Below are 12582 nucleotides of genomic sequence, written 5' to 3'. Positions count from 1 at the left end.
TAATTCAATTAAAGCTAAAAATTCAAATATTTTCATGACAATTGACATCGATAGAAGGCGACTGTAGATATCTACAGTGCACGGAATCCAGGCCCAGATGGGACGTGAATTATAAATTGTAAAATTCCCTCATCTTCCTTAGTCTCAGCATCCGTTATGGCTTGCAAATTGTAGAAGCCTCGGAGGTGTAACGAGAGATTTGTTATACAGTGTTGTAATCAATATACAGTGTGGTTGACAAGTTGTAAGCTGTATTTCAATTTTTTTCTACTCGCAATTCATTTAATTTAAGAATTCAAATTCCAAATTTCACCAGAAAAATCATTTTGCCGAAAATTCAAAGAATACCACTGAATTTAGTTTTTATCCTCTTTTCAACTGAAAAATCCATTTTCAAAAAATTTAATGTACAGGGTGTTGTTTTGGGGTCGGAACATTTTTCCAATATTTTTTAAGCCGGACCTGGATTTTTTACAATTGTAATAAATAAATTAATTTATTGTACGCCTTAAATGATATTTGCGTGCCAAATATAAAATAAATACACAGTGTGGTCAAAAAGTTATGAACCAATTAAGAAAATGGCAAAATAGATAAAACACCCAGTATCTTTGTTATTAATGGAGTAAGACCCATTAAGTATGGTATTTTTGAGACCGCCTAAGTATCCTCTTTCTACAGTTAACGTATGTTACTTTACCAATGAAACACCCTGTATAGGGTATGCGGCAAAATAAACTACTGAAATTTGTATGTGGCAGGGGCCGAAACGTACTGAATGGTTTCCGAACGTCGTTATTACGTATGTGAATGTCGTAATAATGTTAGGTGCTTCAGAATGGTTGTCAGTTTTGCAGAAAAATTTTTTATGGTAGAGTACTATTTTCGGTCACACGGAAAAGGTCACCAAAAAGATCTAAGCTTAAAATCGACAATACTTTTCAGCAGGACGGGACAACCTGTCACACTGCCAAGAATGAGTCTCTTCGAATACTGCGCGATCATTTTGGGAGGTGACACTTACCAGAACTAATGCCACCAGATGCGTACATATGGGGAATGCTAAAGGAGTCAGACAGATCCACCGTCTGCCATTTCGGAATTGAAGACCCTGGTGCAAGAAGGGGATAAGTACCAAATTCTGCAAAAGCGAGATAGGTGCTTATTTAGGTTGAAAAAGTAACTGTTCTTGCCTGGCGCAAGTATAGGATATGTACAGGTAATAGATACTGAAATTATAAGAGAAAACTACTTATCCCCTGGTATGGTCTGGTGCAAGAACAATATAAGAAATGTGTAACTTATTCCGTTCTTGCACCAAATTTGAATTAATTTTTATATGTGTGTTATTCTGTCCCACTATTGCACCGGTGGCTTGCCGCGATTTTGTAAGGTACCGGTATCTGCACAAGCCACGAACGCGATCTAAGTCACGTAGTCACCGAGAAACTGTTGGAGAGTTAACATAGTGCTAGTGCGAGAGGTACGGTTTAGTAAAATATCGAGGATTTTTTAATATTACTAAAACATAGGATATCATTATGAGTTCAAACAGTGAGGATGAACCATTTCAAAGTTCAGGCAACGAGTTTATGCCTTCGAACGATTCTGGTGCATCTGAAAATAATTTATATGAAGAGAAGGAGTCCACTGATAAAGAGGCTGCAAATAATAAACATGGACGAAAGAAAATAAGAGATCACAAGAGCTGGAAAAGAAATGTGCAGAAAATAAAAAGAGCTAGAGGTGAAGCTTATAAATCTACGACAACGGGAAAAGTGGTACCAGAAAGGAAACAAGGCGATGATTGCAAATGTAGTAAGAAATGCATAGAAAAACTTTCAAAAAACGGAAAGCAGGAAATAATATCGGTAATAGGAAATAGACTTTCTGTTAAAATTTGCGTTGCTTTATTTTATATTCATTTTTATTAATAAGTACTCCACATTTAATAATAAAGTATTTCTTCTGAAAATGGATTTTAATGTAACTTATCCCCTTTTTGCACCTGCTGTAAACTACAGTACAAAAAAGGCTTAAACTTATCCTATTATTGCACCAAATTTTTTTTTCCTTAATAGCATTGTTGTTTGGCTGTAGAATGGCGGCAAAATCATATATACCTGTTGTATTAGTTAGGCCCTACTTCATGAACAACATAAATTTTAAATTAAAAAATAAAACTTTTTTTGCTTCTCCTGTAAAATTTACATATTGTTACTTATCCCCTTCTTGCATCAGGGTCTTCAATTGCGGATTAGAATTAAAAAAAATTTTCGTGCCAGAGGCAGTAGCGGATCTAGAAATTTGAAGTCGGAGGGGAAATTTGCCTTAGGGAGGAACTTCCAGTGAAAAACCAACCAAAAGACAAAAAAGATAAACTCTGATTACATAAAAGACATAAATAATAATAACTTGTAGGCATTAAGTTCCCTTAATTTTCCTAACTAGCGTGTTTATTGGGTTGATTTTATCTTTCTGTGGTTTCGTTTTCATGTCAGCTAATATATTTTTATGTTTGAACAATTTTTCTTGAATTTTGGACCGTCTTAGGTGGGAAAATTTCCTCATTTTCCCTCTCGGTAGATTTTCCAGAGGTCATCTTTAACATCTGTTTTATCAGGAACGTGCAACGTCGTGAATAATGTTTGCAAGGCTATTATCATGTATACTATAGATATATACATGTAAATAAGCATAAACATTTAAATATTCATTTTAGTACTGTTTACTTTGCCGCATACAATACTTCATTCCTGAGTCTCCACCTAATTCTGATCAAAACCTACATTTCAATATTTTGCATTACCAACAAGCGGAATAATACACCCTTGATTTGACAGAAGTACAGAATCCTCACTAATTTAAAATAAACGAGTTCGTTTTTGAAATGTATAACAGAGAGTACAAAGAGGATGCAAATGATATTGTACATGTTTTGAACGTGAAATACGGCGATACCGTGTAATTTTCAGGGACAACGAATTTCATGAAAATTTGGATTTACTTTCTATTTACCCTCCACTTCAAAGTTGAACTTGTGCCGGTGGTTGCTTCTACTTGGGGGGTGACAGTCACCCCTTCTCAGGGGTGAAAAAACGTGCATTTAAAATAAGTCCGGGAATGGGTAAATTGACTAATTGTAAGCAACTCTCGTATAGAGTTTCTAAACTAAACTAATGCGATTTAAAATCATTATTTTTCAACAAAAAAACATTGACGGTTTTTTGCAACCAACTTAAAAAGTATTTTATCGAAAACAATATTAGCAAAAATGCAGCATATGAAAAACGAACAAAATTGTGTATTCTTGAAGTCTGTAGACCCAGTAAAAGCAAAGTTATAGCTTACTAAAATACGTTTTTATTTGTCAAATTCCATATCGCATACTTCAACGTGAAATAACCAAAAAATGAAGCACTTTGCGGGGAAAATTAATGAAAACTTTTTAGTGTTTTTTCAAAAAAGTTCTAGCATCAAAAGTGAGTTACGCTTAAAATAAAGTTGGCCCTTTTTTTGTAAAAAAATCTTAAAAAATCTAGCCATATTTGGCAACCCAAATGAAATTAATCGTTAACGGTTTACAAACAATTTTTTATATGATCTGGAAGTTTCACAGGTTCAATTCAAAGTGCTTTTTTTTGAAAGGGCAATAGTTGAAAGGGCTTAAACAAATCACTAATCACGAGTGTATGCAAATTTTAATTTTGAACGGCCATATACCTTTTGTCTTACAGGAAAACAAAATAAAATTAAAATATATATGCAAAATATATAAAAGCAAAATCTACATCTTTTTACTCTTTGAGATTTTTCGTATCGTGCATGATACATGATACTATAAATTAACTTTATTATAACTTATCATGTATATTTACAAACAAAAAATTTGACAAATATTTTTGAAAATACGGCAACATTGGTGGAAAGATGACATGACATATGACATTACCGACAGCGACAGCATAAACCATCGATATAAAAACACTCAGGGCCTAGATTCCGAGCGTCATAAAGTTAGCGAAACGGTTTTTTCAAAGTCGTTATTTTGACTTCTACCATAGCTCAAAAAATTGCACCTCGTTTGCGGATAATTGCACCATTCAAAATTTCATTTGCGGAGTTTCCGTTTTCGAGATATAAGCAAATCAAAAGTGGAGATTTCGGCGCAGCGCTAAAAATAAATGTCGATTTTCAGGGTATAAAATGCCGTAAAGTCACTAAATAACCATATCAAAAAATTGCACATCGTTTGCGGATTATGAATAAACTGGTTTTAATTGAAAATTGTGAAAATTGAAAATGTTATAGAGGAAAAACGATATTAATGTTGGTTGCCTATACTGTAGGGGCAAAGGAATGCCAGAATAATTTTCACTTTTGGTAAACCTAAACTGTAAGGCTAAAAGTAGTATGTACCATAGTCAAAATAACTCCTCCTGACTTAAAGGTAATCCCTCCTTTGAAATTTCATTTGCGGATATTCCATTTTTAAGTTATATCAAAATGAAATTTCTCGGGACAGCGCCAGTATATATTTCCATTATCGGGATATTTATTAAAAGCTGTAAAAATAACAATAACTATATCATTTAATTTCTTCTGGTTTGAGGATTACGAATAGACCTGGTTTAAACTAAAAATCATAAAGCTTAAAAATTTTCCGAAGAAAAAAATTTTCCATTTTGGTGGCCCTAAACTGTACAGTAGAACCCCGCAAATCCGAACCCCGCAAATCCGAACTTTCGGCAAATCCGAACCAACGGAAAGTGAAAAAATTTTTAAAAATTCAAAATAAAAATTTAAAAACATGTTTATTATATGTACAGAGAACCAGAAAATTTAACAATGTAAAATTAATAGGAAGTTGGACATGTGAAATTTATTAAAAATAAATACAGGTAGTACATATATGTACTTATAAAAACTTAAACACAATCAATAAAGGAATGTGCATAATACACATTTCCCATGGTATACTATGAACGAAAATATTGAAAAAGATAAGAAAGATAGTGATTAATAGAATATCCAGATTACAAATTAAATGAATCCTTTACATAACCGAATTCCCATGTCCCGTGACTAAACAAAACTACTGGCGTTAGCGATTTAATATTTCAGTGATCTAAATATTTTTCAGCTTTAGAATATTGGAGGCATAAACGTGCGGATAAAGTTTCATAAAGGGATCGGGCGCAGTTCAAACCTCTTAAAAATCATCTTCGTTAGCTTCTTAGGCTAACTTTCGGACAATCCGAACTTTTCGGAATCCGAACAGGCTGCCCCCCCAATTAGTTCGGATTTGCGGGGTTCTACTGTATTTGCAAAAGTATTATCTGTATTGTAATGGATATCTAAAATAATTGCTTCTGACGTAAGAAAATCCCTCCATTCGAAATTTCATTTGCGGATTTTCCGTTTTCGAGATATAACCAAATAAAAAGTTGAGATTTCGGATAAATTTTCATTTTCTGGGTATTAAAAGGCGTAAAATTGCTAAATAACCATATCACCTAATTGCTCCTCGTTTGCGGATTATAAATAAACTGGCTTTAATTGAAAATAATAAAAATTGAAAATTTTATAAAGAAAAACGATATTAATGCGGTTGTGGTTGCCTACACTGTAGGGGCAAAGGCAAAGGAATAGTAGTGATGTTGATTATAGTTACTTTCTAGGATTCGTTACAAATCGTTACTTTTGTATAAAATAATCATTTACAAAATAAAAATGTACACCATTTTTATTCAGTTACAATGCGAAGGCAAAACAATCTTACTTTTCAATTAGAATACGGAGTGCAATCCAGCTACCGAGAGCTTTTCCCACACATTGCAACTGAAACAAATAGGGTAGGGGACTTTTGCCAATTGAAAGATGAAGTTTTTCAATCCTAATAGCAACATTAATAATATTGAAAATATTAAAAATATTACTAAAAGATTTTTAAATTGAAAAACTTATTGGTACATTTTCCTGGTGACACCTCCAAGACTTCTACAATTTGCAAGCCAAATGGATGCTGCAGTGAAGACAAAGGGAAGGAATTCTATACTATGCAATTCACATCCCCGTCTGCAGCTTGGTATAAAGTTCCAACAGAAAATGCACCTAGTTACTCTACGGAGTAATACGACTTATACGCTGTGAGCTCGTAGGTAGAGGGGATAATTAAAAAGTCGCGAGCGCCAGTAGTGACAAGTATCTAAACCTTTACCGGAAATTTGACATAAATGTCAAAGTGATTAATTTAAAACATTGAAATTAAAAACATTAATAGGAAATAATATTAGTTGGTCAAAGCTCTGGTATATATTTTTACCTTAAATATACTTACGTTTTAAATACTGAATTTTAAGTTTTTTTAATATTTTGTAATATGTAATTATAAATTAATCTAAGCGCCATCTACACGATAATTGTGAAAGTATCCGAAGTAAGAAATTAATATTTCATTAATAGAACGTTAAAATGGTTAGCAAAATCTTTAAAAAATCGATTGCAATTTAATTACTTTTTTGTGTTGTAAGAATTAAGCGATAACAATTAAATAATAAATTTAAAAATTACCGGTAAAAGTTGCATTAGTAATCCGCTAGGAGCGACACCAGCGAAGCTCAGAGTGTATTAAATAAAAATGTATACCATTTTCAGTTGCAATGCGAAGGCAAAACAATCTTACTTTTCAATTAGAATACGGAGTGCAATCCAGTTCTCTGAATCGCGATTTTCGATTCTTATTGGAATATCATCGGAGCAGTGGCGGCTCGTTAGAGGAGGCAAGGGAGGCTCAGCCTCCCCATAAATTTTTTACACACTCTACACTGTTTTGTTTATCATGAATCGCGAAAACAACAAGTACAACTCTCACTATTATACAACGTGTAAATTCCATATTATCACTAATTATCCATACGTACGGAACATTAGCATTAGAACGCATGATCGCGTCTCAGTTTTATTACATATTATTGTAGGCAGGACCCTGGGTTATCCCGAGATGCATGAACGGAGCACGGAGCCGAGAAGCCCAACAGTCTCCGTTGCTAATGCTCCGTGCAGCGCAGCAGGCGTTTAAGGAGACCCGGTCTCCTAACAATAGCATCTACGGTGCCATCACACGCTGCCCGGAGATATACCAAGGGAGGCAGAATAGCTTATCGGCTCCGTTGCGTGGTTGCGTGCGTCTCGGGACAACGAATTTTAGGGTCCTGACTAAAAATACATAATGAAAAATCTAAAAGTGCGAATTTTGTTATGAAATTTGGTATGTGGGGTTATAATAATATTTGGAACAACTTGCTCAAATAACTTTTTCCGATATCTCTAACTCAAAGTAAAATATCGGTAATTTATGGTGTTTTTGAATTCGCAGTAGGCCGCGTTTAGAATTTAAAAAATTCAGTTGAGTATCTTAAAAAATTTGAAGCTTCATTATGTATGGACTGCAAAACTTTAAATCTGTATTTATTTTGATATGCGAGGTATCTATTTACAAATAGATGGAATTGTTAACAAATAAACGACACAAACTTTGGTATTAAACTTTTACAATTAGACTAACTATTTTTAAAATGATATGATATCATGAAATTATGAATTAGGATGATATTATGAAATGTAAATAAAAAATGGTCAAAAAATGGGGCCTTAAATTACATTTTTTGGCGCATTTTTTGCTAGTGCAAATTTGTCTAGATATTTTACAGTTAGGTATAGCCTCCCCTATTGTAAAAATCACGAGCCGCCACTGCATCGGAGAGAGCGTAGGCTTGTTATCCATATCCTAACTGACCAGCACCGAGAGCTTTCCCATACATTGCAACTGAAACAAATAGAGTAGGTGACTAGCGTCATCTGGCAATTGAAAGATGAAGTAAGAAAAGTAAGATTGTTTTGCCTTCGCATTGCAACTAAATAAAAATGGTATACATTTTTATTTTATAGTCGTATTACTCCGTAGAGTAACTAGGTGCATTTTCCGTTGGAACTTTACCAAGCTGCAGACGGGGATGTGAATTGCATAGTGTAGAATTTCTTCCCTTTGTCTTCACTGCAGCATCCATTTGGCTTGCAAATTGTAGAAGCCTTCGGGTCCTCCGAAAAGGGGGTTGGGCGATGATAGGCCAGTAACCTATTCTTGTAAAAAAGTACTACTACGAAACCTTCAGATAGGCCTCGGAATGGACGGATATCAAGACGACGACTTTGGCAACGGAATATGGAATTTATGCTGGGAACATGGAATGTCAGAACGCTAAGTAGACCAGGAGCACAGAGGATCCTTCTACACGAACTGAAAAGATATAAAATAGGAATCACTGCAGTACAAGAAACTAAATGGTTGGGAAAACGTAGCCGGGACACTAAAACACACACTATACTGTATAGCGTAAAGATGAAGGAAATAAAGAATTTGGAGTAGCCTTTATCGTAGATAATAAAATGAAGCACCTGAAACAGATTTTCAAGCCATCAATGAAAGAATCTGCAAGCTTAGGATAAAAACGCATTTCTTTAACATAACCCTTATAAATGTGCACTGTCCCACAAATGAACAGGAAGAAGACACTAAGGTAGCCTTTTATCAAATACTATGGACGTCCATAGTATTTGCTTTTATCAAGATCTAGAACGAATCTATGACTCAATACCAAGAAACGACATTAAAATGGTGATAGGCGACACAAACGCCAAGATCGGAAAAGAAGAAGAGTACATAGGGGTAATAGGGAAACATAGGGAAACACAATAAATCAGATAGACCATATACTGACTGAAAAAAGAATGGCGACGAGTATATTAGATGTAAAAAGCAGACGTGGCGCAAGCTGTGACTCAGACCATCTACTAGTGCAGACACGGTTTAGATGCAAAATCAGTCGATAGGTAAAGGAAAAATATCCAAAACAAGAAAAACTAACCTTAGATAACCTAAAAGTCCCTGAGGTACAAGGAAGATTTGAGAGAACAGTGGATGAAAAATTACTAGAAGAAAACAGAGCAGACTCCACAATAGAAAATCAATGGAACACCATAAGCAGTATCATACTAAACACAGCGAAAGAAGTCCTAGGAACAAAGACACAACGGAGAGAAGAAACATAGTTCGATGAAGAATGCAAACAAGCTATACAGGAAAGAAATAAAGCACATAAGAATTACATACTCAGACGTACTAGAGAGAGAAAAACAGAATTTGAGAACAAAAGACGAAGAGCAGATAAACTGTGCAGGCAGAAAAAGAGAAAGTACGAAAACCAACGGATACTAAATATAGAAAGGGAGTTTAAGGAAACGATGAAACACGTAGTTCATACCAACTTATCAAACATTTAAGACAGGGATACAAACCGAAGACTAGCCTCTGCAAAAATAAGAAGGGTGAAATCATTAGCGATATGGACGAAATTAAGATAACCTGGATGACGTATTTTAAGGAAGTATTAAACAAAGGGGCACAACCACCATTACAACAACAGAGGCAGCAGCAGACATGGCAGGAGGTACAACAACAAGAACTGGGGGAAGATGGAGAAGAAAATGAATTAACTAGACCCCCAACGCTAGAGGAGGTCCAAACGACAATCCACATACAAAAAAGCCATAAAGCACCGGGAATAGATAAAATACCGGCAGAACTACTCAAGCAAGGAGGAAGGAATTTGACACAACAGATGTACCAGCTAATACGAGAGATATGGATAGAAGAAGAAATCCCCCAACAATGGAAGAAAAGTATAATCTGCCCTATTCATAAAAAAGGAGACAAACTGTTGTGTCAGAATTATAGAGGCATCTCTTTACTTTGTTCGGGATACAAAATATTCACAAACATCCTTAATCGAAGACTTCAACCTCTCACGGAAAAAATCATCGGGGAATATCAAGCAGGGTTTAGGCAAAATAGATCTACCATTGACCAACTATTTACAGTTAAACAAATACTAGCCAAAGCATGGGAATATGACATGGACGTTTACAATCTCTTTGTAGATTTTAAAGAAGATTATGATTCAATAGATAGAACAATTCTACCTAATATATTGGAAGAATTTAGCATACCATCAAAATTAATACGACTAGTGCAAATGACAATGACAGAAACAGAAGCACAGATATGTATTCAAGGACAGATCACTGATGCGTTTACGATAACGCAAGGACTGAAACAAGGCGACGGACTGGCTCCAACGCTTTTTAATCTTGTTCTTGAATATGTAATTAGACGGTTGACGGTGAGAGGAAATAACATACTTACAAACAAATCTACCCAATTAGCAGCATACGCAGATGATATAAACATAATGAGCAGAACAATAAATGCAGCGGAAGAAACCTACGTTGAGTTGAAACAGAGTGCAGAAGCAGTAGGGCTAGCAATAAATACAAATAAAACAAAACTACTCATACAAACCAGATCAAATAGACCGGCGCAACAACACTTTATTGACGATATACAACATGTGAATAGATTCACGTACCTAGGAATGGATATGGTTGCAAGCAATGAAGAAGAACCGGAAATAAATAGAAGGCTTGTGCTGGCAAATAAAGCCTATTTCGCGATGGGCCACATATTCAAATCGCGAGACGTACACCGGAAAACAAAACTCCGGGTATATAAAACAATAATCAGGCCCATAGTAAGTTATGGCTGCGAAACATGGGTGGTGACACAGAAATCTTCCAATGCATTAGATGTGTTTGAAAGAAAAATATACCGTAGGATACTGGGCCCAATAAGTGAAAATAACAACTTGCGAATTAGGTATAATAGAGAAATATACGAGCAATATAGCGAGCCAACTCTAGCACAATACACTAAACTGCAGAGATTACGGTGGGCAGGGCACGTGGTCCGCATGCATGAGAATTGAATCCCCAGAAAATTGCTAAATGCAAGAATGCAGGGAAAAAGACCTGTTGGAAGACCTAAAAAGAGATGGGAAGACGAAGTCGATGAGGATGCCAGGAACTTCCTGGGAACGCGTTCATGGAAAAAAACAGCGGTAAATCGAAATGATTGGAGAAGCTTGTTGAAGGAGGCCAATGCTCAATTTGGGCTGTAGTGCCATTGGATGGATGGATGGATGGATGGATGGAGGTGTCACCAGGAAAATGTACCAATAAGTTTTTCAATTTAAAAATCTTTTAGTAATATTTTTAATATTTTCAATATTATTAATGTTACTATTAGGATTGAAAAACTTCATCTTTCAATTGCCAGATGACGCTAGTCGCCTACCCTATTTGTTTCAGTTGCAATGTGTGGGTAAAGCTCTCGGTGCTGGTCAGTTAGGATATGGAGAACAAGCCTACGCTCTCTCCGATGAGATTCCAATAAGAATCGAAAATCGCAATTCAGAGAGCTGGATTGCACTCCGTATTCTAATTGAAAAGTAAGATTGTTTTGCCTTCGCATTGCAACTGAATGAAAATGGTATACATTTTTACTTTATAGTCGTATTACTCCGTAGAGTAACTAGGTGCATTTTCCGTTGGAACTTTACCAAGCTGCAGACGGGGATGTGAATTGCATAGTGTAGAACATCTTCCCTTTTTTCTTCACTGCAGCATCCATTTGGCTTGCATATTGTAAAAGCCTTGAAGGTGTCACCAGGGAAGTGGACCAATAAGTTTTCAATTTAAAAATCTTTTAGTAATATTTTTAATGTTTTTCAATATTATTAATGTTGCTATTAGGATTGAAAAACTTCATCTTTCAATTGCCAGATGACGCTAGTCACCTACCCTATTTGTTTCAGTTGCAATGTGTGGGAAAAGCTCTCGGTGCTGGTCAGTTAGGATATGGAGAACCAGCCTAAGCTCTCTCCGATGAGATTCCTATAAGAATCGAAAATCTCGATTCAGAGAGCTGGATTGCACTCCGTATTCTAATTGAAAAGTAAGATTGTTTTGCCTTCGCATTGTAAAGGCTGTATGACACTATGCATTTTCTTGTATCATTTCTAATATCGTTTCTGATATGTCAAAAAAATGTATAGTGTCATACACAGATACAAGAAACGATATCAGAAACGATACAAGAATTTGTGTCAGGCACAGATTCTTGTACAATAACTGCGCCAATGTCTGCGCAAAGAGCAAAAATGTAAAACCTGCTGGTAAAACTTCTAAATGTCATAATGGCGGCTGAAAATGAGATCATATGATTTATGTCTTGATGAATTTATTTGTGTTTTGTAGGTATTATTTGTACATATTTTATTGATACTTAATATACCGTTTGGTATGGACTACTGTTCTACTAATAACCATATATTTAGAATAACTTTGGGTTTCATATTGCATAATTTTTTAATAGAGGAAAATACAATAGTTCCAATTTGGATCAAACTGAAAGATAATTATAATGCAAATATTTTAGCACAAATATCAAAACAAAATAAAAAACACAAATAATCAACAGTCAACGTAAAAATTCTAGTTATTATAACATTAAAATATTTGTTTTTAAAAGTTTATAAAATCCTTAAAATCAGCTGTAGACGCAGTACTACCATACCAATGTAACGTGACAGGGTGACAAACAAAGTTTCGACCAATCACGTGCCG

At 35.1% G+C, this 12582-nt stretch overlaps 1 protein-coding gene across 1 annotated transcript in view; it reads left to right on the top strand.

Moving 5' to 3' along the window:
• Positions 1-1541: 1541 nt before the first annotated feature.
• Positions 1542-12582, top strand: part of LOC126885370 (DNA ligase 1-like) — a 55311-nt gene continuing 44270 nt past the window's right edge. Inside the window, exon 1 of the mRNA XM_050651929.1 lies at positions 1542-1871. Coding sequence (XP_050507886.1) covers positions 1542-1871 — 330 coding nt within the window. The remainder of the gene's footprint in view (positions 1872-12582) is intronic.

The sequence above is a fragment of the Diabrotica virgifera genome, chromosome 5 (genome assembly GCF_917563875.1).
Source record: "Diabrotica virgifera virgifera chromosome 5, PGI_DIABVI_V3a".
Taxonomy (NCBI): Eukaryota; Metazoa; Arthropoda; class Insecta; order Coleoptera; family Chrysomelidae; genus Diabrotica; species Diabrotica virgifera.
The sequence above is the reverse complement of the archived record's forward strand: the minus strand, read 5'-3'. Positions and strand labels throughout refer to the sequence as shown.